The following is a 27879-nucleotide window of genomic DNA, read 5'->3' as shown; positions in this document are numbered from 1 at the left end:
TGCGACGTCTGTACTTTTTTCGGGTATGTACAATTGCTGTACGATAATGGTACTACTTCACTGCCGTCCTCTTCTGGATTTTGGTTACGGCGTTCGGTTGCTGACCCGAAAGCTGCGGGATCGATCCTGGCTGGGGCGGACGCATTTCTTGGAGGCGAAATTCTAGAGGTCCGTGTGCTGTTCGATGAACCCGAGGCCGTCAGGTCTATTCGGAGCCCTGCCCTGCGGCGTCCCTTATAGCCTTAATCGCTTTCGGGCGCAAAACCCCATGAAACCAACCAGACCTTTTTCTGGTAACATTGTAAGATCTACTGGATCTACTCGCGATTCTCACACGAACATAAGGTTGTAGCTAAAGTTTTTGTTTTCTTCAGTTGTAGTGACCAGTATCATCTAGACGTTCCAAACTTTCATCTAGAAGACGTTCATCTAGAAAACTTTACTCCGTGTGTTGTTTATTTATTTCTATTATGTTTTAAATAAACGCAAACACTCGGTTCTATCTCTAACGTATTGCTTCGCCATTTTCAAGTCAGCGCCTTTAGCTTAAGTGCGTTTATCGCAAGAGTAATAAAAAATTACAAATCATTCGTTCCAGAGCTTCTACTCCGCATCGGCATTTATGCTTAGTCGCTTTCTCAGACGATGCAGCTGTAATTAATTTCATAGATGCGCTAAGCAATAGCCTCATAATAAATTTGTGTGAGATTTGCTGCCTGACGCAAGGGAATTTTCTTTTCGCATCTCACTCCTTTTCGTCCACTTTTTAATTAAAACTTTTACACTCCCAGTCGGCCTTTTGCATACGCCTGTTAGCATAAGCACCCTATTTCATCACGGCTGAAGCTGTGATTAGTTCAATTTACGATCCATGACAGACAAAGCATATCGATGAATTTTCTAGTGTGGCGTCGCACCCCTGCGCACCATTTTTTTTTTCACTTATTTGCGTTGTGCTTGCATGTGTTTTCATAGTGCGAGACTTCTATTTTCTGCGTCCAAGTTTCGCTTCCACGGGCAGAGAAGGCCGGATCGTCGCGCAGTGTACAGGTGTGGAGGTGCCGTTATGCCTGTATGCCCTTCCTCCCACAAACTAAAAACAATGTCGTGTGCCCATCAGACCCCTGACCAGGGACTGCTGGGCGCATGGATGCGTCGTAGCTTCCCATTTCAATTAGATACCACGTAAGTAGGATGCAAAATGCATCCTGTCTTCTATTTACTTTTGTCCGCATCAGTACACAATCATTGCGGCACACACACGAAATTTGCTTAAAACATAGTGACTGGCTAGTTCGATCTTCATACTAGAAAATTGGAGGATGTGTTGGGTTCCTCTTTTGTTGTTTTTGTTGTTTTGTACCTAGTTCTTATAACCTGGCTCAGAGCAATAAAACAAAGTTGTTAGTCAGCGCTTGTGTTTGCGTTCTTCTCGTCTCGTCCTTGTTACTGCTGCGCTGCAATTTTCCAGCACACACGAAATCACTAAATAAATGTCCTATGGCCACATTTTGAGCAGAAGCTGTCAGATTTACTGCTTTCTCTCTCTTTTTTTTTTACTGTTCGCAGTCGCTGGTCAAAAACGCTGCACACGGCGTAAACCAGGACCATAGCAACTGCATGAAGAAAACAAGCTCCGGAACGAACTAGACCTCTGAGGTTAGCTAATAACTGAGAGCGCGTGCAAGAACTGCAATAGCGACTCATGGGCCCAGGCAAAAGGCGTGCCGCTAGAGGACACCATGAGTGACAACTCTCAGAACTACGAGAGCGGAAGCACCTAGCAGCGAGGAGTGGTCGAGAACTGCAGGAGTTGAGCTCTGCGAGTGATTGAACTGCTTGAGATAATCGCAGGCATGCACAAGTGGCTCTACGCATTTCTAGGCCACGCTGTGCTGATCGCAGGCGGCCTCGGCGCTTTGGTGTTGATGCCGATTTTGCTCATCAGCCACCGGTTCCAGGAGCTCTTTTTCGTCTTCATGTACAAGCTGGTGCAGCGTGTCTGCGAGCAGAGCTTCGCTCCTGTGCGACGAACGCTGCTCACCCGACTGGACCCCCTGGTGTCGCACGACCCAGCGCTCAGACCTCGCGGCGCTTTGCGAGTGCTAGAGGTGGGCGCCGCGTACGGACCGAACCTGGAGTTCTTTCGCCGCCCCATCGAATACTGGAAGGTGGAACCAAACACGGCCTTCAACGCAGACTTCAAGAAAAACCTACGAGCTAACCCTAAGGTATGCGGCCTTCCTCCTCCTACGTGTGGTTAGGCTTATGTACTCGTTATAGTGTTTATATCATCTATTAGAAGGTCAACTGGAAATAGCCAAGGAGATGCGTTATAACCATTTTGCCCAACTGATTTACAAAGGTTTGGCCCTAGAGCACGCTCTACCATGAGAGGATGATTCACCCAAGAACAGGCCTGAGGAGTAGTGCACAGGAAGAAAAGTAGATCATCAGTATATTGAGTTGAATTTTGGAAAAACAAAATGGGTGAAAAGTAAAATGTCAAGAAATCTATATCGTACAACCAGTGACGTAAAACGTCGTGCCATACGCAGGTATTACAATTTTAGTCGCCGTGGAACTACAGCACGGAAACTACTTAATTGGCCGTCGTGAAGTTAGGCGTGTTATATTTTGTCTTTATACGGAATTCGTCCGAATATAAGCTCGGAGCACAACCGCTGACGACCAAACGCGCAGTTGCAGCTTATGCCGGAAGCTATTCGACTGCTTCTGATTTTTGTATTCGCAACAGCTACACTTTGTTTAGAATAACGACGGAAGCAAGAATTTAGTGAAGTAAAATTATTCACTTCCTCTGTAAAATTAGTGCATTGGAGGCAATCTACGCTGGGCTGCAGTTTGATTGCTTCGACAACCTTGCGATGAATCCCGTGAATGCGTCAGAAAATGTCGGCCTTCATCACTTTTGTGAAGCACAGCAAATGCTTTTCCATGAAGGCCTACAGTGATTATGCGATAGAGGCGCATACTACCCTTACTCTGAACCGGCATGCCTCTACTGCCAGGTGGTCCAAGCGGAAGATGTTTAAGTCTTTTGTTGGTTTGGTTTGGTTTATGGGGTTTAACGTCCCAAAGCGACTAAGGCTATGAGAGACGCCGTAGTGGAGGGCTCCGGAAATTTCGACCACCTGGGGTTCTTTAACGTGCACTGACATCGCACAGTACACGGGCCTCTAGAATTTCTCCTCCAAAGAAATTCCAGCCGCCGCGGCCGGGATCGAACCCGCGTCTTTCGGGTCAGCAGCCGAGCACCGTAACCGCTGAGCCACCGCGGCGGCTTTAAGTCTTTTGTAGGACGTTCCAGACTAAAAAGCACAGGCATCGCCTCAATTTACGCAAGCACGCTCGAGTGCTTAATTCAAAAATCCACAATCTGTGCAGTACAAAAGCTCCGCGAAGTATTCAAGGCGAAACCATACAATTTATTTGTGAACTTCTTGTAACCTTCGCCACTTCGTCACAAACGTTCAGAGACATCTGAATTTTATTTAGTGCTAATCATGTTTCGTAATCACGGAGCTCGGCACCAAGTATGCTTCCTGAACATGGCATGAATCATTTCTAAAAGGGTAATGACGTCTTTCTTCAAGCAAGGCGTGTTTCATTTTCCTCATTTTATACTTAACAATAAGCCCAACTCAGTGTTTTTTCTGGTGTTAGTTTCCCCCTTTTTCTATACCACCGCTTCCAAATGTGCAGAACTTATTTCAGAACACACACACACGCACGCACAAAGCAAGCTTAGTGCATAGCCTGTAGAGCAGACAAACGAGGATCGGCTGTGCAGCTGCTCAAAAGACGAGAAATATTGTGCCTCCTTTTGGAAACTGGTCTGTCGCTCGTCGCAGAAATGTCACGCTGTATTCTCTAGCGGCTGCCAGCAATACTTGCCGGCCGTCCACGGTGCCCTTTCAGTAACTCTGTGCTGATGCTGCACCAAAGAGAAGAGAGCGTCCTTGAGAAAAACCGGATGTTCGTCAACGCGCACGCGAAACATGTACGCATATCCGCGTCCTTGAGTGATTAGGTTTATCTTCCACCACGTGCACGCGAACTGTAAGCGCTCGGCCCACAAGGATTTACATCCTAATCACGTTTTCGGTATCTGGACCTGCGTTCTTAAAGGGAAGCTGAGACGGTGTTCTGAAAATTCGAGGTTATTCAAGAATTCGAATCTATCAAGCTTCTAGATAAAGCATTGAAAGTATTTTGGCACTAGCATTTAAAATGGTGACATAATCGCCGATTAAACCCGCGAAGATGTTTAGGCTTCTCCTCACTACGCTGGGGGAATGCGAGGAAAGTGGGCAGTGTCGTCATTGTTGCGAAATTTCAGATGTCGGCTGTATTTGCCTGCATGCTGCTGTGGGTCGTCAGATGGTGCCAAACCATGCATCGTGCGCTTCACCGTCGATGGCGTCGGTTTTCTTCCATGGAATAACTGTTTCTTCGCTGGAAACGAAGTGCCGTCATACGTGACGTCATTATCGGGGCCTCTGCCCGTCGCTGCGCACATCAGAGAAGCTGAACGCCGACGACGACTTTATTCGGTGATTACGTCACCATTTAAAATGCTAGAGCAAAACGATTTCGCAGGACATTCGGCCGCATTAAACTCATATAATTCTAAAACCGCTTCAGTAGCCCTTTAACGAAAAGGTGCTCCATACACAATGTGCAGAGATTTTTCTGTCACTGAATTTCATTACCCAGGCCTTCACAAGCATAAAAAAACTGCTAATCGCCGTCACCTCATTGAGTCATAAACATACATCATTGCAGGGCTTATGCGGAATTCGTTAAAAAAGTGAGCTCCTAACCAGTATATTTTATCCTGTCTGCAGTTATCCAGAGCTGAGGTGAAAAGTAAGGTGCAAAAAGCAGATCTTCCGGGTATTATCCAGCATTAATTAATACTGAAAGTGCCTGGGCATGGTGCTGAATTTTTCGTCTTTTGTGCAATAGAAATAGTGCACTGATATTTAATGAGGCTTTACGTTACTCCTTTAGTCCATGTGTCTATTCGTATTTTTGTCGTGCTGCTGTCCTTGGCCATGTAATTGTAAAAGGCATTTCTTTTCATACTTCTACTTTGTGGTCTGCAAAACAAGCGCTTATGCAATTCCGCGTGTGCAGTTTTTTTTTTGTAAACATGCGATATAAACGAAGATACTAAATAAGTGTAGATCTGGAAGTTAAGCAATGACATTTCACTTATGATAGCGGGGCACACCATCGTTTACAAGGCAACGTTATCTCTTTGCGCTTCTTCTGGAAATCCGCATGGAACTGCTTCTGATGCTAGTAGTCGCCTTCGCAATCCGGGCACAGGTCTCGGGTATGTGGAGGGACTACAACGCCACATATGTCCACGAAATGATCGATGCATCCACGAATGATCCACGAATGTCCACAAATGATCGGTCCAAAGTATGCATTCTGTCTCTCATGAGAAAAGAAGCCAAAATACAAAAGAAATAAAGTTATTTACACCAGCTAGTGTTATTGATATTCTCAACTAAAGTTTAGTTTAGTTTATGGGGTTTAACGTCCCAAAGCGACTGAGGCTATGAGAGACGCCGTAGTGAAGGGCTCCGGAAATTTCGACCACCTGGGGTTCTTTAACGTGCACTGACATCGCACAGTACACGGACCTCTAGAATTTCTCCTCCAAAGAAATTCCAGCCGTCTCAACTAAACGTGTACTGTTTTTATACCGTGTTGAGTACTTAAACCGAAACTTGGTAACCTTCGTTTACCCCTTCACATTTATCCGCCGGCTTCTGTGTTAACTTATGTCGTGGCGAACGTTGTTTTACGCAATCTTCTGCTTCGTTCATTAGCGCGATAACGCAAAAATTCAAATAGTAGTTTGGGAATATGTATAGTGAAATTAAATACATTTTACCTACTCGTCTACTGCTTAACGCTTAATCCATCAACCCCATTCTATGATCGCTAAGCGCTGCCGAGTGCGCGCCAACTGCGAACGTGTCGGGGGGACGAAAGGAAAAAAAACACTTTTGCTGTCAGAGATGGAATTTATTGCTGCTGCAGCAGTTACGCTGGCAAGCAAGCCAATACGCTAATGATTCAAAGTCAGTCGACTGAAAAGTAGGGCTACGAGCTTGTGTTTGCGCACGTTTGGCCAGGAGAGTATCTGAGACCGGACGAGACGAACACTATGGATCCGCTCCCTCCAGAGTCGGTCTCGCTAGGGAAGAGTGGTGCTGCACCGAAACGTCCAGGCGTAATTTCAAAATTTTTGCTTTTTTTTCTCTTCTAAGATAAAAAGAGAATTCAAAACATGGAGATTTCAAAACTGTTACCCCGAATTGCTGATTTGTAGTCTCGCGCAGCCAACCTAGCTGATGAAAATGTCACGCATTTGCTTAGGCTTAACTGCAGAATATCCTGCACACTCTAGGCTTTTAAATTAGAGCTGATAATAAACATCATTTCCCTGCTCCTCACTGCTGAAAAGTGCAGAGATAGGGACACTGTCATTCTGGTGGCATTCTGAAATAAATTACATGTTAGAACGGCCCGTAATTTAGCCCGGACAACGAATGGCAATATCTAGTTGTATTTAATCCCTAAAGAATAACATGAACAACAATGTTCTCAAGAAAAGTGAAAGTCTTAGAGGATATTTTAGATAGAGGTGGTAACTATTTTTTGGTCAGATTTCTTGCGTAACAATAGCTCTGGTCGTATTTTTTCCAACAGCTTTGCGGCACAGTACAAACTGCACAATATTAAGACATTCCAGGTGCCTGCAAATAATTCTGTATCTAAAGAGTTCACATTCTTAAATGCATGCACACAGCCCTAGAAATCTTCTCATGGGAACAAAATTACTGCCGCATTAAAGCTATATTCCTATCAGCGCTATATCCTCGGCTTGAATATGTGCGAAACGAGGGATCACAAGGACAAAGCGCAAACCACTTATACTTTTACTTGCTTGCGTTTTTGATAACGGAAGTAAGAAGCACGGTACGGAACAGGTATTAAGTGCTTGCCGACCCTGGTAGAGACATTTCAGGGCGTCGTGCATTGTTTTCGTTCTGTTTTTGGAGCTTTGCCCTAATTACCTTGTTCGGGTCAGTAGTAAACAACCGCTCGGCAACCTAAGCCAGTTCTGCGATGTGGTCAGTCAACATTACAAGAGTGGCATGGCGTCATGGGGGTGACTGCAGTCATAATGTACAACGCCCAGTGACTCTGAGCCGCACTATGGGTGTAATTTCTGTTCCCGATTCGGTCGACAACAACACGAAGGCAAGACATTGGTTATAGTATTTTCCCAGTAAGGCGATGCTGGCTGAGAGGTCGCCAAAACCAGAGTAAAACAGAGGGATCGTAGCAGACATGGTGATGACGGCTTTAGTAATGGCCTTTGGAGTGCTCTTCATATTGTTATTAAATTCCATGTGACATTTTAGAGGTTCCTGAAGGCACAGGTCGTCGTGGGGAGGACAAGCTGCCGTCCATTATCTTGAAGCGCTCCGGATTCTAAGCCTTGCGATAAGTAAAGACGGAAAAGATGTATCTGGACAACCTACTTTAGGCTTCTCCTCCCTACGTTGGGGGAATGCGAGGAAAGTGGGCAGTCTCGTCATTGTTGCCGAAATTTCAGATGCCCGCTGCATTTGCCTGCATGCTGCTGTGCGTCGTCAGATGGTGCCAAACCATGCATCGTGCGCTTCACCGTCGATGGCGTCGGTTTTCTTCCATGGAATAACTGTTTCTTCGCTGGAAACGTAGTGCCGTCATACGTGACGTCATTATCGGGGCCTCTGCCCGTCGCTGTGCGCTTCAGAGAAGCTTGAACGCCGACGACGACTTTATTCGGTGATTACGCCACCATTTCAAGTGCTAGACTCGGTATCTGGACCTCAGTACTTAAAGGGAAGCTGAGAGGGTTTTCTGAGAATTCGAGGTTATTCAATTCGAATCACACGGTGCCCTTTCAGTCACTCTGTGCTGCCGCTGCACCAAAGAAAAGAAAGCGTCCTTGAGGAAAACCGGATGTTCGTCGCCGCGCACGCGAAACATGTACGCATTCCGCGTCCTTGAGTGGTTAGGTTTATCTTCCACCACGTGCACGCGAACTGCAAGCGCTCGGCGCACAAGGTTTTATGTCCTAATCACGTCTTCGGTATCTGGACCTGCGTTCTTAAAGGGAAGCTGAGACGGTTTTCTGAGAATTCGGGGTTATTCAAGAATTCGAATCACACGGTGCCCTTTCAGTCACTGTGTGCTGCCGCTGCACCAAAGAAAAGAAAGCGTCCTTGAGGAAAACCGGATGTTCGTCGCCGCGCACGCGAAACATGTACGCATTCCGCGTCCTTGAGTGGTTAGGTTTATCTTCCACCACGTGCACGCGAACTGCAAGCGCTCGGCGCACAAGGTTTTACGTCCTAATCACGTCTTCGGTATGTGGACCTGCGTTCTTAAAGGGAAGCTGAGACGGTTTTCTGAGAATTCGGGGTTATTCAAGAATTCGAATCACACGGTGCCCTTTCAGTCACTGTGCGCTGCCGCTGCACCAAAGAAAAGAAAGCGTCCTTGAGGAAAACCGGATGTTCGTTGCCGCGCACGCGAAACGTACGCATTCCGCGTCCTTGAGTGGTTAGGTTTATCTTCCACCACGTGCACGCGAACTGCAAGCGCTCGGCCCACAAGGTTTTACGTCCTAATCACGTCTTCGGTATCTGGACCTGCGTTCTTAAAGGGAAGCTGAGACGGTTTTCTGAGAATTCGAGGTTATTCAAGAATTCGAATCACACGGTGCCCTTTCAGTCACTCTGTGCTGCCGCTGCAGCAAAGAAAAGAGAGAGTCCTTGAGGAAAACCGGGTTCGTCGCCGCGCACGCGAAACATGTACGCATTCCGCGTCCTTGAGTGGTTAGGTTTATCTTCCACCACGTGCACGCGAACTGCAAGCGCTCGGCCCACAAGGTTTTACGTCCTAATCACGTCTTGGGTATCTGGACCTGCGTTCTTAAAGGGAAGCTGAGACGGTTTTCTCAGAATTCGAGGTTATTCAAGAATTCGAATCACACGGTGCCCTTTCAGTCACTCTGTGCTGCCGCTGCAGCAAAGAAAAGAGAGAGTCCTTGAGGAAAACCGGGTTCGTCGCCGCGCACGCGAAACATGTACGCATTCCGCGTCCTTGAGTGGTTAGGTTTATCTTCCACCACGTGCACGCGAACTGCAAGCGCTCGGCCCACAAGGTTTTACGTCCTAATCACGTCTTGGGTATCTGGACCTGCGTTCTTAAAGGGAAGCTGAGACGGTTTTCTCAGAATTCGAGGTTATTCAAGAATTCGAATCACACGGTGCCCTTTCAGTCACTGTGTGCTGCCGCTGCACCAAAGAAAAGAAAGCGTCCTTGAGGAAAACCGGATGTTCGTCGCCGCGCACGCGAAACATGTACGTATTCCGCGTCCTTGAGTGGTTAGGTTTATCTTCCACCACGTGCACGCGAACTGCAAGCGCTCGGCCCACAAGGTTTTACGTCCTAATCACGTCTTCGGTATCTGGACCTGCGTTCTTAAAGGGAAGCTGAGACGGTTTTCTGAGAATTCGAGGTTATTCAAGAATTCGAATCACACGGTGCCCTTTCAGTCACTCTGTGCTGCCGCTGCAGCAAAGAAAAGAGAGAGTCCTTGAGGAAAACCGGGTTCGTCGCCGCGCACGCGAAACATGTACGCATTCCGCGTCCTTGAGTGGTTAGGTTTATCTTCCACCACGTGCACGCGAACTGCAAGCGCTCGGCCCACAAGGTTTTACGTCCTAATCACGTCTTGGGTATCTGGACCTGCGTTCTTAAAGGGAAGCTGAGACGGTTTTCTCAGAATTCGAGGTTATTCAAGAATTCGAATCACACGGTGCCCTTTCAGTCACTCTGTGCTGCCGCTGCAGCAAAGAAAAGAGAGAGTCCTTGAGGAAAACCGGGTTCGTCGCCGCACACGCGAAACATGTACGCATTCCGCGTCCTTGAGTGGTTAGGTTTATCTTCCACCACGTGCACGCGAACTGCAAGCGCTCGGCCCACAAGGTTTTACGTCCTAATCACGTCTTCGGTATCTGGACCTGCGTTCTTAAAGGGAAGCTGAGACGGTTTTCTGAGAATTCGAGGTTATTCAAGAATTCGAATCACACGGTGCCCTTTCAGTCACTCTGCGCTGCCGCTGCACCAAACAAAAGAATGCGTCCTTGAGGAAAACCGGATGTTCGTCGCCGCGCACTCGAAACATGTACGCATTCCGCGTCCTTGAGTGGTTAGGTTTATCTTCCACCACGTGCAAGCGAACTGCAAGCGCTCGGCCCACAAGGATTTACATCCTAATCACGTCTTCGGTATCTGGACCTGCGTTCTTAAAGGGAAGCTGAGACGGTTTTCTCAGAATTCGAGGTTATTCAAGAATTCGAATCACACGGTGCCCTTTCAGTCACTCTGTGCTGCCGCTGCAGCAAAGAAAAGAGAGAGTCCTTGAGGAAAACCGGGTTCGTCGCCGCGCACGCGAAACATGTACGCATTCCGCGTCCTTGAGTGGTTAGGTTTATCTTCCACCACGTGCACGCGAACTGCAAGCGCTCGGCCCACAAGGTTTTACGTCCTAATCACGTCTTGGGTACCTGGACCTGCGTACTTAAAGGGAAGCTGAGACGGTTTTCTCAGAATTCGAGGTTATTCAAGAATTCGAATCACCCGGTGCCCTTTCAGTCACTCTGTGCTGCCGCTGCACCAAAGAAAAGAGAGCGTCCTTGAGGAAAACCGGATATTCGTCGCCGCGCACGCGAAACATGTACGCATTCCGCGTCCTTGAGTGGCTAGGTTTATCTTTCACCACGTGCACGCGAAATGCAAACGCTCGGCCCACAAGTTTTTACATCCTAATCACGTCTTCGGTATCTGGACCTGCGTACTTAAAGGGAAGCTGAGACGGGTTTCTGAGAATTCGAAGGTTATTCAAGAATTCGAATCTATCAAGCTTCTAGATAAAGCATTGAAAGTATTTTGGCACTAGCATTTAAAATCGTGACATAATCGCCGATTAAAACCGCGAAGATGTTTAGGCTGCTCCTCACCACGTTGGGGGAATGCGAGGATAGTGGGCAGTGTCGTCATTATTGCGAAATTTCAGATGTCCGCTGCATTTGCCTGCATGCTGCTGTGCGTCGTCAGCTGGTGCCAAACCATGCATCGTGCGCTTCACCGTCGATGCCGTCGGTTTTCTTCCATGGAATAACTTTTTCTTCGCTGGAAACGTAGTGCCGTCATACGTGACGTCATTATCGGGGCCTCTGCCCGTCGCTGCGCACATCAGAGAAGCTGAACGCCGACGACGACTTCATTCGGCGATTACGTCACCATTTAAAATGCTAGAGCCAAACGATTTCGCAGGACATTCGGCAGCATTAAACTCATATAATTCTAAAACCGCTTCAGTAGCCCTTTAACTGCTGCCCTTGAGGTTTCATCCTAACGTAAAGAAGAAGGCTCTCTGCCCCTGTCTACCCTCCGGCATAGCCACTGGTCCTTGTCCGGGCAGTGGCTAGGACAAGCGTTTGTCCTGCGTGCTTCTTCTTCTTCTTGTCCCTGTCTTTTTATTGCGCTTTTCTAAGTTCAACAGTCACTGGCGTAGTGTAGCTACGTGGTTAGGATCATCGCTGGCATTTTTCCAGCTTCGGGCGGAAGCATCTAAGCTTCCTCGCCGTTGACGGGTTTCCAATCGAGGAGGGATAGGATACTTTGATGAATACAGGAGGGATCTGACTGGATGGCAGCGTAGCATGCTATTCCAGGGTTTTACAAAAGAAGCACTCTGGACAACTCTATGCCATTGTTATTGGTGGTTAAAAATTGATTGTTTCGCTTTCCTGGTTCTTCGGACGTTGTTTTTTTTTTGGCCAGAAAACCACGCATTTCTTGCATTGAGAGTTAGATTTCAGAAGAAACCTCTTTTAACGCACGAGCGTGAGTACCCCACGTCGTAGAAAATTGTCCGGCATCGGCGTTGGAGATTGGTTGAAACATCGCAGCTGCAGCGCCCGGGTGCTCCGGCAAACTAGGTTGGCCACCTAGGTCACGTGGCTTTGTGGCTTTCTGATAACCTGCCCAACGTATCTTGAGCAAATTGACCAGCATGGCAGGTGGCAGCTAAATTACGGCCGTGATAGGTTGCTCTGGAAGAGCAACCTTGGTCTCACAAGTCGCATCGAGGGCCGCATCGGCCACCGCATAGCTTTAAATGCCACGCCACTGCACCAGGAGAGGTATGAGAATTCTCAGCGATCTATGAATGTAATGTAGAGACTGGCGCATTTCTCATACATGGACATTAACCCATTAATGCTATCGCATCATGCACTTAAGGTGGAATTTAAGTGTCCCCAGCTGTTTTTCCTATACACACCTTATTAAAAAATGTGGCATAAAGACAAAAAAAAAGGACTCTGTTATAACCATATTCGAGGCACTCCGTAACCAAAAAAGAGTCAAATGTTATTCCTGTTTCCTTCCGAAAGCTGCCGCTGACACCGTTCCCTGTATTTGGTCCTGTTTGGTGTTCTGGCCTATCAAAGTTTCTTTTTTAAGTTCAAGAACCCGCTTGCCCTTAGTTCGTGGTAATCTGTCTCGGCAGCCAAACTTGAGCTGGTCATCACTGTCCCTGTAAATTATACGTGTGAAGAAGGTCAAGTCACTGATAATCTTGTTTTATTTACGTGAAATATAAACGATTAGAAAGTAGAAGAAAAAACGGTCATATGCCGCAGGAGACTGAACCGAAAACCCCTGCATTTCTCGCATTGTGCCCTACCAACAGATCTGCAGCGGCACCTGCCCGACCCTGTGCTTTCAAGTTCATTTATGTTGTGCGCAGTGCAAAAATAAGAGAGTTCACCGGCACTCACCACCACACACCGCGGTGGATGTAGAACGTCTTGTAACACTGCAGCTGACATGGGATCAAACAGGAAGGGCGGTAGCTGAGCGAGGGTCCTCTTATATGAGCTATGGCGCCAACAATCGAAGCCTTCGTTAAGCTACTCAGAAAACTAGGGTAAGGTTAAGGAAGCCAACCGCCACTGACAGCATGGATCCCTGGTTCTCCGTTTCAACTTTCAAGCTTACACCGTAGTTGCTATTCAAGATACAGCTGGTCAGGAATACTCCTTCTTAAGATAGTCAGCAACAACACGCCAAATTCACTCGATGTAATTTCGGAGTGACATCGAGTATGTACTTATGACGGTCACAGACTAACGTTCAGCAGCCTTCTGGTTGCAAATCACCAGTAGGCCATAAAAAATTAGGCCATAAAAAAACGTAACTGTTTGTCACCGCCGATGGAAACCTAGCATTTTTCATGTGTCAACTGAAGCAAGGTGGACTTCCGTTTTTTTTTTTTAATTTCACCAGAGCGTGTCATTTGTGTCAAGTGCCTCCTTCACATTGGCAGTGAATGTCCGGGCAAGCGGAGTCTCTGGCGTATTCCCACTTTTCTATTTCTACCTCTGAATCTTCATCTCGCTTTACGCCTGCTTCTACTAATTCTGCAACATTACGGGGAAATAGGTTCCTTGGCCGCTTGGCATACAAGTAACATACGTTTTTCGGCATGCTTGCATAATACCTTTGACTATTTATTTGTTCTTGAGGCTGCATCATGCGGTCCTGTATGAGTCACCGAATTTTCGCATTGTTTTTCATCTTGTTCAATTCTATTGTCAACCTACTTAGTGTTATCATCTGGAGATGACAAATAGTCTAATACGTCATACAAATACGTCAAATACGTCTAAGAACAGGCCTTGGGTTTTTGTTACACGTTTTCGTTGCTGCTTGGTTTGCGTGTTCTCTGTAAGCTAGAACAAAAAATAAAACATAGTGGAGGCGGACGTAAATAAGCAGGTGAATACCATGCACCGGCAAGCTATTTATTAATTCTTATTTACGTGAAAGCATTACTATGCTATGTCGGTGGGCGCCGCCGCGGTGGCTCAGTGGTTACGGCGCTCGGCTGCTGACCCGAAAGACGTGGGTTCGATCCCGGCCGGGCGGCCGAATTTCGATGGAGCCGAAATTCTAGAGGCCCGTGTGCTGTGCGATGTCAGTGCACGTTAAAGAACCCCAGGTGGTCGAAATTTCCGGAGCCCTTCACTACGGCGTCCCTCATAGCATGAGTTGATTTGGGACGTTAAATCCCAATAAACCAAGCTATGTCGGTGGGGTCATCGTGTTCGCAAATTTTGTCGGCCGCAGTTGTGGTCAACTCAGAAGAGGTAGCGTCAAACGAATGGTTGTAATAGAAAGAGGATGATGTGAGGATGCTGCGCAAAAAAAAAACATTGTTGAAATCGGGTCAATAGTTAATTAATTATAGCCAAAAGTGTTCAAAAAGTGGGCGGTGACAGAGCAAAAGTGGCGCCAAATTTGAAAATGCCGGAAGTGTGGGGCCATGTGACCGGAAGTGTGAGCGGAGCCGACGCGTGGCACCAAATTTGAAAGTCCGGAATGAATACAGAGGTGAAACGAGGGTAAATGTGCCGTTATCGAAATGTCATCAATAATAAATGTTTATAGAAAGTGGCAATAGTGAATTAAGGTATGCCAATTCTGAATAAAGGTGTTTAATTTCAATTAATGTGAATAATAAGATTTAAAAGTGAATTAATGGTACATTGTGGTTAATAGGGGGAATTAAGTAAATTAACTGTGTATTAACTGAGACTTAATTGTGAACACGGACAATTAAAATGAATTCATTGTGAATAAAGCGGGTAATTAAGGAACCATTCAAAACTAAAAAGTAACTTGAAATGTGGAGGCGTCATTGTTTTCGCATTACTCCAATGCGGGTTACCGCAGTGATCTGAAATTTTTGTTTTAACTGCTTTTTAATGAGTAGTCAGACGCCCGGATAGAATTAGAGCTTTGTAGTTGGCGCTTAATAATAGTCATACCAGTTCCCAAAAATTTTAAAACGGAGCTATATCCCATAGCATCGCGTCAAAAAAATTTGTAACTCCTGATTACGAACGTAACCTGTTTGGGAATTGTTGGTCCATCTTTACAATTTCTTGAAAGCTATTTATCTCGCCGATCTCATATGTTCAAGTAAACAATCTGGGGCCGTCTGCAAAACCTGTAACCATGGCAGTTCCTCTGTGACCTATTTGGGGTCCTTCACTTTTTCTGTTATATGTTAATGATTTGCCGAACTCGTTCAGTCCTGTTAACTGTATTCTGTACACAGGCGACACCACATTTTCACATTCAAAATATGTCCGACCATACTGGATTAAAAACTTAAAGCTCAGCTGAGTAACTTTTTAATAATGTGAAAAATTAACCTTGTACATATTAATTCTGCAAACCCCGAGTTCATTATGTTACATTCACTTCAGACTTCACTCCCCATATCAGCATCGGGGAGGGAAAGAAGATCTCCTAACACATGCCTTCAAATTTGGGACTCAAGTTGGGCTTGTAGCGATCCAAGAGTTATCCGAGTTGTTAGTCTTTTCACTTCCTCCGACGCTTGATTTTGCTTGTTGTCCTGCTGTGCTGCTGTGCATGCTTGTTACTAGCGCATGTAATCTATGTGTGCAGTACTGGTCAAATATATGTTGTCGACGGAGGCGCTCCGGATTCTGGGAGCAAGTGCACAGGCGACGACGGCCGTTCGGGCCCTGCGGCGGTCCGCATTCTCCGAGCACCGGCGACCACGCTCCCCTTCTTGGAAGAGCAGCCGGGCCCAAGAGGCGCGGAGCCACATTTGGACACTGCTCGCTGGTTGCCGCGGCCCCCTCGACATCCGGTCGGGGAGAAAGACACGGGCAGTGCCGTTCGAACTCTCTTCCGGAAAAGGACGTGCGTTCTGTGATCCGTCTCTTCAGTGTTTTCATGTAACCTTCGCAGGCTAATAAACCTGCCCATTTATTTGTTTTATCCGAAAGTTTGGTGTGTCGACTACAGCAAAAACATCTTCAGAAGTGGGATTGAGACTGCCTTGCAAAACTGGCGCCTTCAACGAGAGCTTCGACCACGTAACCCACGATGATGCTCCGATCGAAGCCAACGACGGACAGTTCTGCGAGCAAGGTTGCACCACGACCGGGCCTTTCAACGGACAGCGACGCGCCCAACGTTGTTGGGGCAAGGGAGGTGGCACTCAGCGAAAGCGACACTCTACGAAACGACGAGGTGCAGTCCAATTCAGGGCGGTGATCCATGAACGGCGACACGGTTCACGGCCACGCATTGGACAACCCCAACTGAGGAGCCCCCGGGGCCTTCGACTTCAGGCGCTGATGCAGGCTGCGGTGCAGACGGCAGTACGTGAGGCCTTGCAGGGAGCAGCCCAGCTTCTGCAGGCGGCTCAAACGTCACATCACTCACCGACGGGAACATCAAGCGTCGTGGATGGACGACTGGCCACGGCAAGCGCACAACTGGTGCCAAGTTATGACCCGTCATCTAACGACCAGCCAACCGTCGAAATGTGGCTGAACAAGGTAGACAACCTTGCTGCAGCGTATGGTTGGAGCGACCAGCAAAAGACGTGCTTCGCACTCACAAAGCTGCAAGGCGTTGCCAAGACGTGGTACGACGGCCTGACGAATGTCCAGCGCACTTGGGCAGAGTGGAAACACGAGTTGAAGAAGGCATTTCCGTCAGCATCCGGTTTCCAGCACACCTTCCGGGACATGGAGACGCTCAAGAAACAGCGCCACGAAAGTATAGAGGCGTACTTCTACGACAAGCTGGCGAAAGCAAGGCGCTGCAATGTCGGCGACACGGCCTGTATTGAATACCTGATCACTGGACTCGACAATGAAGATCTTGTGCGGTCCCTCAGCGAGGAGACTACACCAGCCCCGACTAGTTGCTCAGATGTATGAAGCGGCTCTACGAGCGAACAGAAGTCATAAAGGAAACTAGAGCCAAGACGCTGTATCAACCACCAGCTATTCGGTACCCTCAACGCGTCCTAGGAGGAAACAATTCGTCACCAGCGGCGCCTCAGCTTCAACACTGCGCTGGAGACAACGGATCGACGAGGGCTCCCCGACGAAAATTCAACGACAAAGGCGAGCCACTTTGTTTTAATTGTTCTTCATATGGGCATTTCTCGGCAGCATGTCCAAAACCTCAGTGTAGACCGCGCTACACGAATTATGGAAAATCGGCCCATGAGAGCAAAGACTGCTATTCGAGGAAAGACCCGACAGCCAGCGACACAGCTAAAGCAGCCGTCCTAGCCCAAGGAAGCAGCAGTACAATTGGCAGCATGGTGCTAAATCAGAAGTATTTCATGGATGCCAACATGAATGGGAAGGCGATTAAAGCGTACATCGAGATGGGCAGATAATGCATAACGATACGAGAAAGCGAAGCGGAAAAGCTACACCTCTCTTATGAAGCACTCACCCGTCCATTCACTATCAGAGGGTTCGGAATGGGAAAAACAACACCCCTGGGAAGCTTCAAAGCGAGGCTGACGGTGCACCAGGCTACGGCCGACGTCAAGGTGCATGTTGTCCGCGACGAAGTGCAGACTGTCCCATTGCTTGTCGGTCAACCCTTTACTGAGCAGCCTCACATTACGGTGGTGCGCCGTAAGAACACCGTGCGCATTTTCGAGGAGCGTAACTGGTCGGAGGACGAAGACGGAACTCTCACCAATCTTGCTATACCGGCCCTACCTCCGCGACGTGTGAACTTGTGGGTGAAGGAGGCCGTTGTCATACCTCCTAATTACGTCGGGTTCATTGCGCTTGGCAGTGACAACGTTACGCACAGCGACATCTTCGTTCGCGGCAGGCTGCACGAGACGAGCGGCGAATATGTGCCAAGCATCGTATTAGGAGAAGATGAACTGGGCGTGATATGCCTGCCCGTGGCAAATGTATCCGAATCTCCTCTGATTGTCGCTCAAAACCAGAAGATCGCGAGAGGAACGTTGTGCATGGAAGAAGAAAATACCGAACCCTCCCTGATCGCAAACAGCAACGAAAGAAAACCGGTAAAGGCGATCTCGTGCAAAGATTTGACGGTTGGCACAACGATTTCTGCCACGCAGAAAGAGGCACTCGTCGCAGTGATTAACCAGTACCGCGACTGCTTTGCGATCTGCCTTTCGGAAATCGGGTGCACGGCCGCGGCGCAAATGAAGACTGAGGTGACCACCGACGCTCCTGTAACGTACCACCCATACCGCCTAGCCTACTCCGAAAGGCAGGCTGTGAGAACAATGACTGACGAACTCAAGAAGGCTGGAGTAGTAACGGACTCTAACTCTGCTTACGTGAGCCCTATCCTACTTGTTTCAAAGAAGAATGGCGAGAAGCGGCTTTGCGTACATTTTGAGCTCTCAACAAAATAACGAAAAAGGACAAGTATCCGCTACCATTGATTGATGACCAACTTGACAGGCTACATGATTAACGGCTGTTCACTAGCCTGGACCTTGCGTGCGGATATTATTAGGTGCCAATCGATAACGAGAGCCGAGGGAAGACAGCGTTCGTCACTCCGGATGGACACTACGAATTCACCCGCATGCCATTCGGACTTGTCAATGCAACGAGCGTGTTCCAGCGCATGATAAACACCGTCCTCGGCTCCCTTAGGCACACGAAGGTGGCCTACATGGATGACCTGCTGATTTCATCGGCTTTGTTTGGGGAAGGATTAGACAGCCTGGGCGAGGTACTTGAGCTCCTTCGTTCGGCTGGTCTCACGCTTCGCTTGAAAAAGTGCTCCTTCTTCCAAGAGAAAATTAGCTACTTGGGTTATGAAATTTCCGCATCGACCATCAACCCCGACAGCATCATGTTGAAAGGAATTGCAAATTTTCCTACACCAGCAAATGCCCACAACCTCCGACGCTTCCTGGGCCTCTGCAGCTATTTCCGACGTTTTGTGGCTGGATTTGCCATGATAGCCAAGCAACTCACGATCCTGCTGCTAAGGAGAAGAATGGCGCTGGGACGACGATCAAGAGACTGCATTCAGGCAGCTACAAAGACAGCTTATGAGCAAGCCAACGCTGGCACTTTACGCACACGGAGCGAGAACGGAAGTGCACACCGACGCTTGCAAGGTCGGCCTCGGAGGAGTGTTGTTGCAAGAGCAACCAGACGGCCTCATGCACCCCGTTATGTATGTTAGCCGAGGCACCACGCGAGTCGAGGAACGGTACCATTCATACGAACTTGAAGCTTTAGCTGTTGTGTGGACAATTGAGAAGCTTAGACCATACCTGTACGGAACCGAGTTTCTTGTTGTTACGGACTGCAGCTCATTGAGAACTGCTTTGTCAAAGCGAGATCTGGTGCCACGTGTCGGCAGGCGGTATATAAAGTTGCAAGAGTATACGTTTGATGTAGAGCATCGACCAGGAGCTAGAATGAGCCCCATCGACGCCCTCAGCTGGGCTCCTGCGTCGGAAACCGAAGCAGTTGACGTTGCAAGTGGCATTAATGTCTTTGTAACAGATCTCTCCAACGAAGACTGGCTAACGCTAGCACAGAAGACGGACTCAGCATTACAGTCGATTATGGATTCCCTAAAGGGATCATCAGAGACGAAAGAAGCAGAGTGCATCAGGAAAGAGTATGTCCTGATTGAAGGCAGGCTTTTCAGGAGAACGTGTGGCAACAACGGCGACGAACGTCTGCTATTTGTAGTGCCACGAGCGGCACGTTGGCAGGTCATGAGACGATGCCACGACGATGCGGGTCACTTTGCAGTTGACAAAACTATGGCCTTGCTCGAAAGCAAATACTGGCTTCCAAGAATGCGCCGGTACGTGAAGCGACACATCTCATGCTGCTTAGAGTGCTTGTATGAAAAGGTTCCGTCCGGAAAAAAACCTGGAAAGCTGCACAGCATCGAAAAAGTGGCCGTGCCATTGGACACCATTGTGGCAGTGGATGGCTTCACTAAGTTTGTGCTGCTTCGGGCCCTGCGAAACACCGCGTCGGGCTACGCGAAATGCTTTCTCAGGGACATCGTCTCCATATTCGGGGCCTCACGAAGGTTGGTTACCGATCAGGGAACTCCCTACACCAGCCGACAACTACTGCAAGACTCTCAACATAATCCACGTGAAAAACGCAACTTGCACGCCTCGTGCCAACGGGAAAGTCGAGAGGTACAACAGAATGATAACCCTTGCGATTGCCAGCTTATCCGAACGAAGCGACGGGAAGGACTGGGACGAAATGCTCACGCAGGTGCAATGGGGAATCAACAACACGGTAAACCGAGCTACAAAGACGACTCCATTCACTCTGCTTTTCAACTTTCGCCCCCGGAACGTGACAGGGGACTCAGTTGACGACGAAATCGCACTGGAGCTGGACGCCAGTATGCTGAAACTAAGAGAGAAGGCCATCGACAACATACGCCGGGACCAAGAAAAGCAGAGAAGAAACTTCAATAAACGAAGAAAGACCGCGCCGAGCTACCAACCAGGCGACATGGTGTTGCTCGAGAGGAAACCAGCTGCAACGGGGGAGTCGCGTAAATTGTGTCAAAAGTACAGAGGCCCATATATCGTCGTGGAAACACTTCCCCACGACAGATACAAAGTACAAGACTTCCCAGAGGTCCAGCGGACGCAGCGGTTCTACGAAGGCGTCGTGGCGGCGGACAGGATGAAGCGCTTTGAGCTGGGAACTGTGGCAAGCGAGGATCATTCCTCGGACAGCGACGAGGGTGAGGAAACTGAGGCTTGAGAAAAGAAAGAAGATAAATCGAAGATGCACACCAACTGAGGGCGGCTGGAAAGGAAAAGGATGGCCGACTGTTGTGAACGCAGGCGCTCCGGATTCTGGGAGCAAGTGCACAGGCGACGCCGGCCGTTCGGGCCTTGCGGCGGTCCGCATTCTCCGAGCACCGGCGACCACGCTCCCCTTCTTGGAAAAGCAGCGGGGGGCCCGAGAGGCGCGGAGCCACATCTGAACACTGCTCGCCGGTTACCGCGGCCCCCTCGACATCCGGTCGGGGAGAAAGACACGGGCAGTGCCGTTCGAAGTCCCTTCCAGAAAAGGACATGCATGCGGTGCTCCGTCTCTTCAGTGTTTTCATGTAACCTTCGCAGGCTAATAAACCTGCCCATTTATTTGTTTTATCCGAAAGTTTGTTGTGTCGACTACATATATAAGTACCAAAAAAATAATTTCTGTACTCTGGCATCCGCCAACACTCGAACTACTGTGGGGTACAATTATGTTTACACGCCCAGGCATGTAGGTTTAAAATCAACTGGCGGGCTTCGCTGATGTACCCTCGATATTCCTTTTGCGCGCTGCCTAAACAACTCCTTACTTCCAGAAAAAGCCGCTGCGGGGGCTCACTGGTTATGGGGCTCGGATGCTGAGCCAAGAAACGCAGTTTCGATACCGGCCCTGGTGGTAGCACTTAGATGATGGCGAAATGCTAGCGGCCCGTGTAGTGTGCGATGTCAGTGCACGTTAAACAAGTCCTGGTGGTCGAAATTATCCACAGCCCAACACTGCGGCACTCTTCATAACCTAAGTAGCTTTGGAACTCTAAAGCAGCCCAAAGCAAACCTTTCAGGAACTTCTACGGGTGCTTTTGTAATTTTCAGTTCAGTACATTTTCGGGAGAATTTCGTACACTTCCCGCGGGACATTCCGAATCCCACAACAAGCAATTTCGATTTTAAAAGTACCTATTGTCTCAGGTGCAGATGGAGCGTTCTATCTGTGGTTACGGAGAAGACATGAGCATGCTGCCTGACGCCCACTTCGACGCAGTGCTGCTCACATACGTTCTCTGCTCTGCCAAAGACGGCTACAAGCTGCTTCAGGAATGCAAACGAGTTCTCGCAAAGGTGAGGCATACGAAATCGTAAGCAACGATCTCCTTGTTGATCAGGATGAAGAGTGCAGCTGTCATGTTGTCCATCGGCATGCCTATTTACTTGCGCCTGCTAAAAATTACTGAATGAGCGTGGACGCTATTGAGAGTGTGTCTCACTGAACTGTGCGCTGCTCACTGCGAGCTCACAGAGAACAATTGCATCTTATTTCGGCCTAACAAGCGTTTCAAGTCTTGCAAATATCTATTGCCGCGTGAGAGCGGACGTCGAGCCTCTTGAATAAGCAATGGATCTGACAGCTGGGTACCAAGGGACGCTCAGGTCGAAAAAGAGCGCCCGTAATATTCCCTCCCCAGCACAAACGTGACAAAGAAACTATTGGAAATGGTCAATGATCGCAGAAAGCACGCTGACCTTAGGTTGTGCTGAACAAATTCGGCCCGTAACAAGAATGGAATATGAAAGTGACGCAATGTTTCATGAAAAAAATAGCAGGTTAGCTCAATTTCAACGCTTGCTCCGTGGCGTTATAAAGGTATGTCTTAGAGTATGCCGACGTATATACGAAAGGGCACGGCATGACGACAGGAATTCAGGAATAGACGATATGTGAAATGCGCAGCGCCATATCTCGGCGCTCCGAGAACTAAGTCCTCCATGTTGGTTAGGTACAGGTAACAAAACTGCTGCCCATTGTAGGGTTAAAACGGCTGCGCTTCGTTTGAAAAGTAAAATGCCGATGCAGTGTTGCGCTACCCTCTCCACTATGCAAAGACACTACGATGCGTGCCAGAACTGCGTTCCAGTTTTCGCTTTTCTATTTCTTTACTCCGTCCCAACGTTTTAGTAACACAAAACGCCATGCGAGGTATCATGTGTCAGCACGCGGATCAGTGCGCAGCTTTCGCTTTCTGCGCTGATTTTTGACAAATCTCTCGAGGTGATTTGCGTTTAAATTAAGATAGGGACCACAGCCTTTGTTGTCTCTGATCAAAATTAGAAGCCGATTTCGTGCATTTATCAACTCTCCGGTCGGGCGTGAATATATACAGACGCATACTTGAACAACGTAATAGAGAAGGTAATTTTTTTGAGCGGGCCAATCGCTCGTGCCGTGGCGAAATAAGTTCACTCGAAGAACCATATGCCGATTGTTGCTTAGTTTGCTACGTGTTCAGTTAAGTTTTTCCCGTGTTCAATTAGTTTTAGAAGGGCGAGCAAACTCTCTGGACCATACGCATATGTTATGCGCGTTAAGGAGTCTTTGTGAAGCAATACACCCTACGTATAAAAACTGAGGTGCGAATGCTTTCTTTCTTGAGGATTCCTATACCTTCGATATCTGTGGCGACGAACATAAAAAAAAAGAAGCGAATAATATAGCTACTTTATTATGAAGGAGGGACGCATTTCTAAGCAAGAAAGTACGTGCAACAGTGTTCTGAAAACGCTTCAGGCCATCAGATTTTATTATCGTTGTGGAAAGATCCAACAGCTTGCTTCGCAACAAAGCCATTTGTCCAAGTTTTGGAGTAAGCTAATTAAGTTTCGGAAGCAACCGAACATGCTAATTTCGCCCCTCCACACACAGCTTGACCAGCGTATCGAGTCCGTGCATGCACCTACAGCTGTAGCATCTTTCTCTAATCAAGCCGCCGCGGTGGCTCAGTGCTTATCTGAAAAAAAAAAAGCTGTGTCTTTGCTTTCAATATTTCGAATTATATGTGCATGCCTACTTTCCTCTTGTTGATGTCGACTGACTGACTGTGTCTTAAGCAGGATGCGGTTCCAACGAATTGTGCCGAAAGTCAACCGGCGCCGGGATCTGAAACGGTGACGTTGAAAACCGCGGATGCGCATTGCACATTACAGTAAAGGCCGATTCACACGACGGACCGTTCGCCCGCGGCCCGCGCACTACGTGTGCATACGTCAGCACTTTGAGAGGCGCGCTGGATGCATGGATGGATGGCGGCCGACAGCGCGCCTCTCAAAGTGCTGACGTATGCACACGTAGTGCGCGGGCCGCGGGAGAACGGTCCGTCCTGTGAATCGGCCTTAAAGGCCGATTCACACGACGGACCGTTCGGCCGCAGCCCGCGCACTACGTATTCATGCGTCAGCACATTGAGAGGCGCGCTGCCGGCCGCGGCCTATCACGGCCGGCAGCGTGCCCCTCAAAGTGCTGACGCATGAGCACGTAGTGCGCGGGCCGCGGGCGAACGGTCCGTCGTGTGAATCGGCCTTAAAGGAATCGAATTACGCAGCTGGTCGAGGGTCTTGTGTGATTATGCTGCAATGCACGAAGCTCCTGGCGTCGGCGCGAACGAAAGTTCTCACTGTCACAGAAGTTTGTCAACACATGTGCGCACTCACCGCAAAATAACCGCTCGCTACCCTACCAGATGAATTCGCGTCCACCTGGGAATAAAATAGCCATGATAATGCGCGATGTTTGAACTGGTGCTTTAATGCGAGCATTAAAACGACAACAGCACACGGTCACGGTTCGACTTTCCAACCCACTTTCGAGTGCCGATTATTGCGACCATCAGCGCCAGACTTCAAGCGAAGCTGAGGACGCGGTAGGAGTAAGCTGGCGCTTATTGAAAGCCCCTACATCTGGTCAAAGATCAGCTGTGAAAACAACGCAGCAGCTGAAGCTTGCCTGATGAAATTCCACTCGCAAGAAGAAAGTACGCACAGCAAACGATGCACCAGCTCGACGAGCTCGACCGAGCCAAGATGGAAACCGGAAATTGTGGGCGCGGTGTTGCCAGACCGCCAAGCAATTTCGCATATCGTCTATTGGGTAAGAGTTGCAGCCAGGTAGGTAGGCCTACCTTTTGCCTGTGCCGGCCGTCGAGCTGAATAAATGTGTTCGCCGCACATCGTATTAGAGAACCGAAAGTTCTCAAGCCAAAGACCTAGCAGCCCTTTAGCGCTAAGCGATCTTTGCCAGTTACAGTCCTTGTATGGAGTGTCACAGTGGAAATGAGTGCGCGTTGCTGCGAGGGTCGGGCGTACATTGTTAAGCAAGGGAATGCCAATACAAACATGAACGCGAAGAGCACAATAAGAGGCGCAGGTTCTCGACTGGTTCTATTCAGAGGAAAACAAATATGTATATTTTCATGTCTGTCAGTTACTAAGCGAATGCTAAAAACCTGCTTTCTTTGTGATATAGTTTCAAGATGGTATCACAGAAAGAATAATTTCTTTTGTTCGTTAGGCAAAAAGCCCCAGCAAAGCTCACATGCCACCTGGTCACGACTTCCCCTCCAAATATTTCTTTTTACGAGCAAATGCCGCCGCGGATTATCACTGGTAGATAGAGGGCATACACCGCAGTGCAATGGTAAATTATACCTTTTACCTTTCTTTATAAAACCTGGTGCTTCCTTTGTTGTTAATTTATACATCGGCCCGTTTGACTAATATTCATTTTCACCACAGGTCAGGTGAATTTCATACACAACCCCAGCGGAACACCTGACGAACTGAATGGCGTGACGCTTCATGCAGTCTCGCACGCTCCTTCCTCCGGAGACGATACGGGGGCATAATGAGGGCAATTTGATTGTGGAAGAGAATACTGTCGGGAAAACAGGAGCTATTAGCTTCATTCTTCGGATTGTGGAACACGCAATGAATATAGGGGACAGCCGCTGGTCTGCTTTTTTCTCGACTGCCAACTTCCTTCGATGTTCCATGCTTTCGATCTCCACAATAGTTTTCGCAATAGCCACCATGACTGAAAGAGAAAAAAACAGCTTTCCTTAGCCTAATAACCTGATTGTTGAGGCTATCATGCACCAGGTAAACACATGATTTTTCCAAGATTTCCCTCAGGCCGAACGTGGGAATGGCCCGTTTAACCGTCTTCGAATGAGCGGATTCAAATAGCAACAGGTCTTTTAAGGCTCGTGGCGAGTTCATCCACCGCATGTGGCCTGGTGTTGAGGTCAAGTTAATATCTAAAAACTGCAAACGCTGCAGGTAAGGAAATTTGTGGGTGTAAGTTCGACCCCTCCCTCATCGTTTAAAGACAGATAAAGTCTCTTGCACGGAGTCCGCGTGTGTAACACAGAGTAGCTCTTTAAGAAAAACCAAATAGCAATGTACCCCCTTTGTCAAAATTGACCGAGCAGCAGGTTTTTGCTTCTCAACCGTATAACGGAGCCTTTATGGCACCCTTCAAGGACGAAAGGTGTCGGAACTTGAGGACAAGGGCTCACCTCACTCTATACAGATTCATAGCTTAAGGGCTGCCATAAGTGCTTCGCTACGCGGCTGAGAAACAAAGCACCTGTGCCGGGTTACTTTTGACAAAGGGGGGTACGCGTATCAGAAAGCCCTAGGAAGTTATCATCGCTCTGGGTCTTCAGAGCAAAAACAGTTCTAGGCTCTTTTGCTTACAGGCAGTTGCTAACAGCTCTCGACAGTTTTTCTAAAAACTAGTCTTTGCACAGTTATATCGCTTCAGGAAACCTTTGACGGTTTCAGTCGGCATAAAGTTTTTCTCGACAGCTTGAACAGCTTTGTCCTTAAACATTCCTGAAGGCAGCACTATGAAGCCTCCTCTTTGTCTGCTGGCAGAAGGGTCTACTCATTTTCTCTAAAAATGGAGAAAACTTCCAAGCTCTTTTCCAAGCTTGATGATCCTCTGCCCGCAGAAACCTGGGGACGGGTAGCAGAATTTATCTCTCTTTAAGGGACATGTGAGGTGTCTAACCTTCACGCATGCATTACCTGAACAGAGCAGATTGCAGAGCCTGCATTTAATTTCACCTTCACACCAAATAACATGTGCTAGATGTACTCGCCACGAGCCCGAAAAAACATCCTGTCATTTCAAATCGTTTATTCCAAGATTGCAAAAGGGGCCTTTACCCCGTTCTGCTTTGGGGGAGCTTTAAGGCAGGAAAAGCTCGCAGCTGTTAGCAGGGAACTGCTTGTTCAGCTCGTGGCGCCTTTATTCGAATACGGCTACAGGGCTGCTCAGCCACGCACCTGAAGGGGGTGTTGCAAGGCGGCAGCACTTGTCTCAATATTTTGAAGAAGGCAGAGTGCCAGCACCAATTGAAGTCAAGGAGGCAGAGAAGGAGACAATAGAGGCGCTACGGGACAGATTATCGCATGTCATTTCCTCCCGGCATCCTTTTTCTTCATATTGCACGGCCGCTCTAGTTCCTCCAAATATGAATACGCACTTCAAACAAGCTCATGTTTCGCCAAATTGTGCGCATTGAACTATCACTGTCCTGCTGGCTGCTCACTGGCACTGCCACTCTGACTCGCAGGGAGGTCTGCTGCTGTACAGCGAGCACGTGGGTCACCCGGTGGGCACCGCGGCCCGGTACTTCGAGGAGTTTTTCACGCTGTTGACCTACAACTTCGCCTGCGGCTGTCACCTGAACAGGGACACCGGTGACCTCATCAAGGCAGCTGGCTTTGCCAGCGTTGAGATGGAAAAAATTGAGCTGGACATACCCTTCCCGTTCAGCTGCCAGATATATGGTGGCGCCATGGCCTGAGTCCTAGGTAGAGAAAACAACCATGCCTCACCTCCTTGACTGTTTTGGTTCACCGACGTACACGACATACATGACCGTACGGGTACGTTTCCAAGCGCCCTGTCCTGGGCTTGCGTCTTTATTACGACTGAACATCACGCGAATATCATTCTGTTAGAAGAGTAGCTGAATGTGGCAGAGGTTTCTGTTAAAACACATTGCACCATGCCGAACCCTTATAACCCGGATAAAGTTGTGCACGAGCTGCTCATGGGTTCGACTGATGGGTTCCATGAGGTGATGGGTTCGACTCCAGCCACCGGCCGGGTACCCACCGGTTTCTTTAATGGGTACAAGATTTCCCCTGGCCTGGTGCTCGGCTCTTGTAGGGTGAAATGCTTGGGAAAAGGGTCTTAGACCAAACAGTTGCCTTGACGGATGAGTGATAAGTTACCCCGCCAA

The 27879-nt window shown here is 48.4% G+C and overlaps 1 protein-coding gene across 1 annotated transcript; it reads left to right on the top strand.

Annotated features, from left to right (window-relative positions):
• The first annotated feature begins 1856 nt into the window (after positions 1-1856).
• On the top strand, positions 1857-27670 carry LOC149360485 (thiol S-methyltransferase TMT1B-like). The gene is made up of 3 exons (XM_089569295.1): positions 1857-2231; positions 21764-21913; positions 27205-27670. The coding sequence occupies exons 1-3, from the start codon at positions 1857-1859 to the stop codon at positions 27436-27438; spliced, it is 759 nt and encodes a 252-aa protein (XP_089425421.1). The 3' UTR covers positions 27439-27670.
• The last annotated feature ends 209 nt before the right edge of the window (positions 27671-27879 follow it).

Source organism: Amblyomma mixtum, chromosome 2, assembly GCF_055824585.1.
Source record: "Amblyomma mixtum isolate Tamu chromosome 2, ASM5582458v1, whole genome shotgun sequence".
Taxonomy (NCBI): Eukaryota; Metazoa; Arthropoda; class Arachnida; order Ixodida; family Ixodidae; genus Amblyomma; species Amblyomma mixtum.
Note: the sequence above shows the minus strand (reverse complement) of the source record. Positions and strands in the feature narration are given on the sequence as shown.

What these genes read in the sequence shown, in the direction of transcription:
- LOC149360485 (XM_089569295.1), top strand. Translation starts at nt 1,857, where the DNA reads ATGCACAAGTGGCTCTACGCATTTCTAGGCCACGCTGTGCTGATCGCA. An exon ending in ACCTACGAGCTAACCCTAAG is followed by an intron (nt 2,232 to 21,763) that starts GTATGCGGCCTT and finishes CTATTGTCTCAG; the next exon opens with GTGCAGATGGAGCGTTCTAT. An exon ending in GCAAACGAGTTCTCGCAAAG is followed by an intron (nt 21,914 to 27,204) that starts GTGAGGCATACG and finishes TCTGACTCGCAG; the next exon opens with GGAGGTCTGCTGCTGTACAG.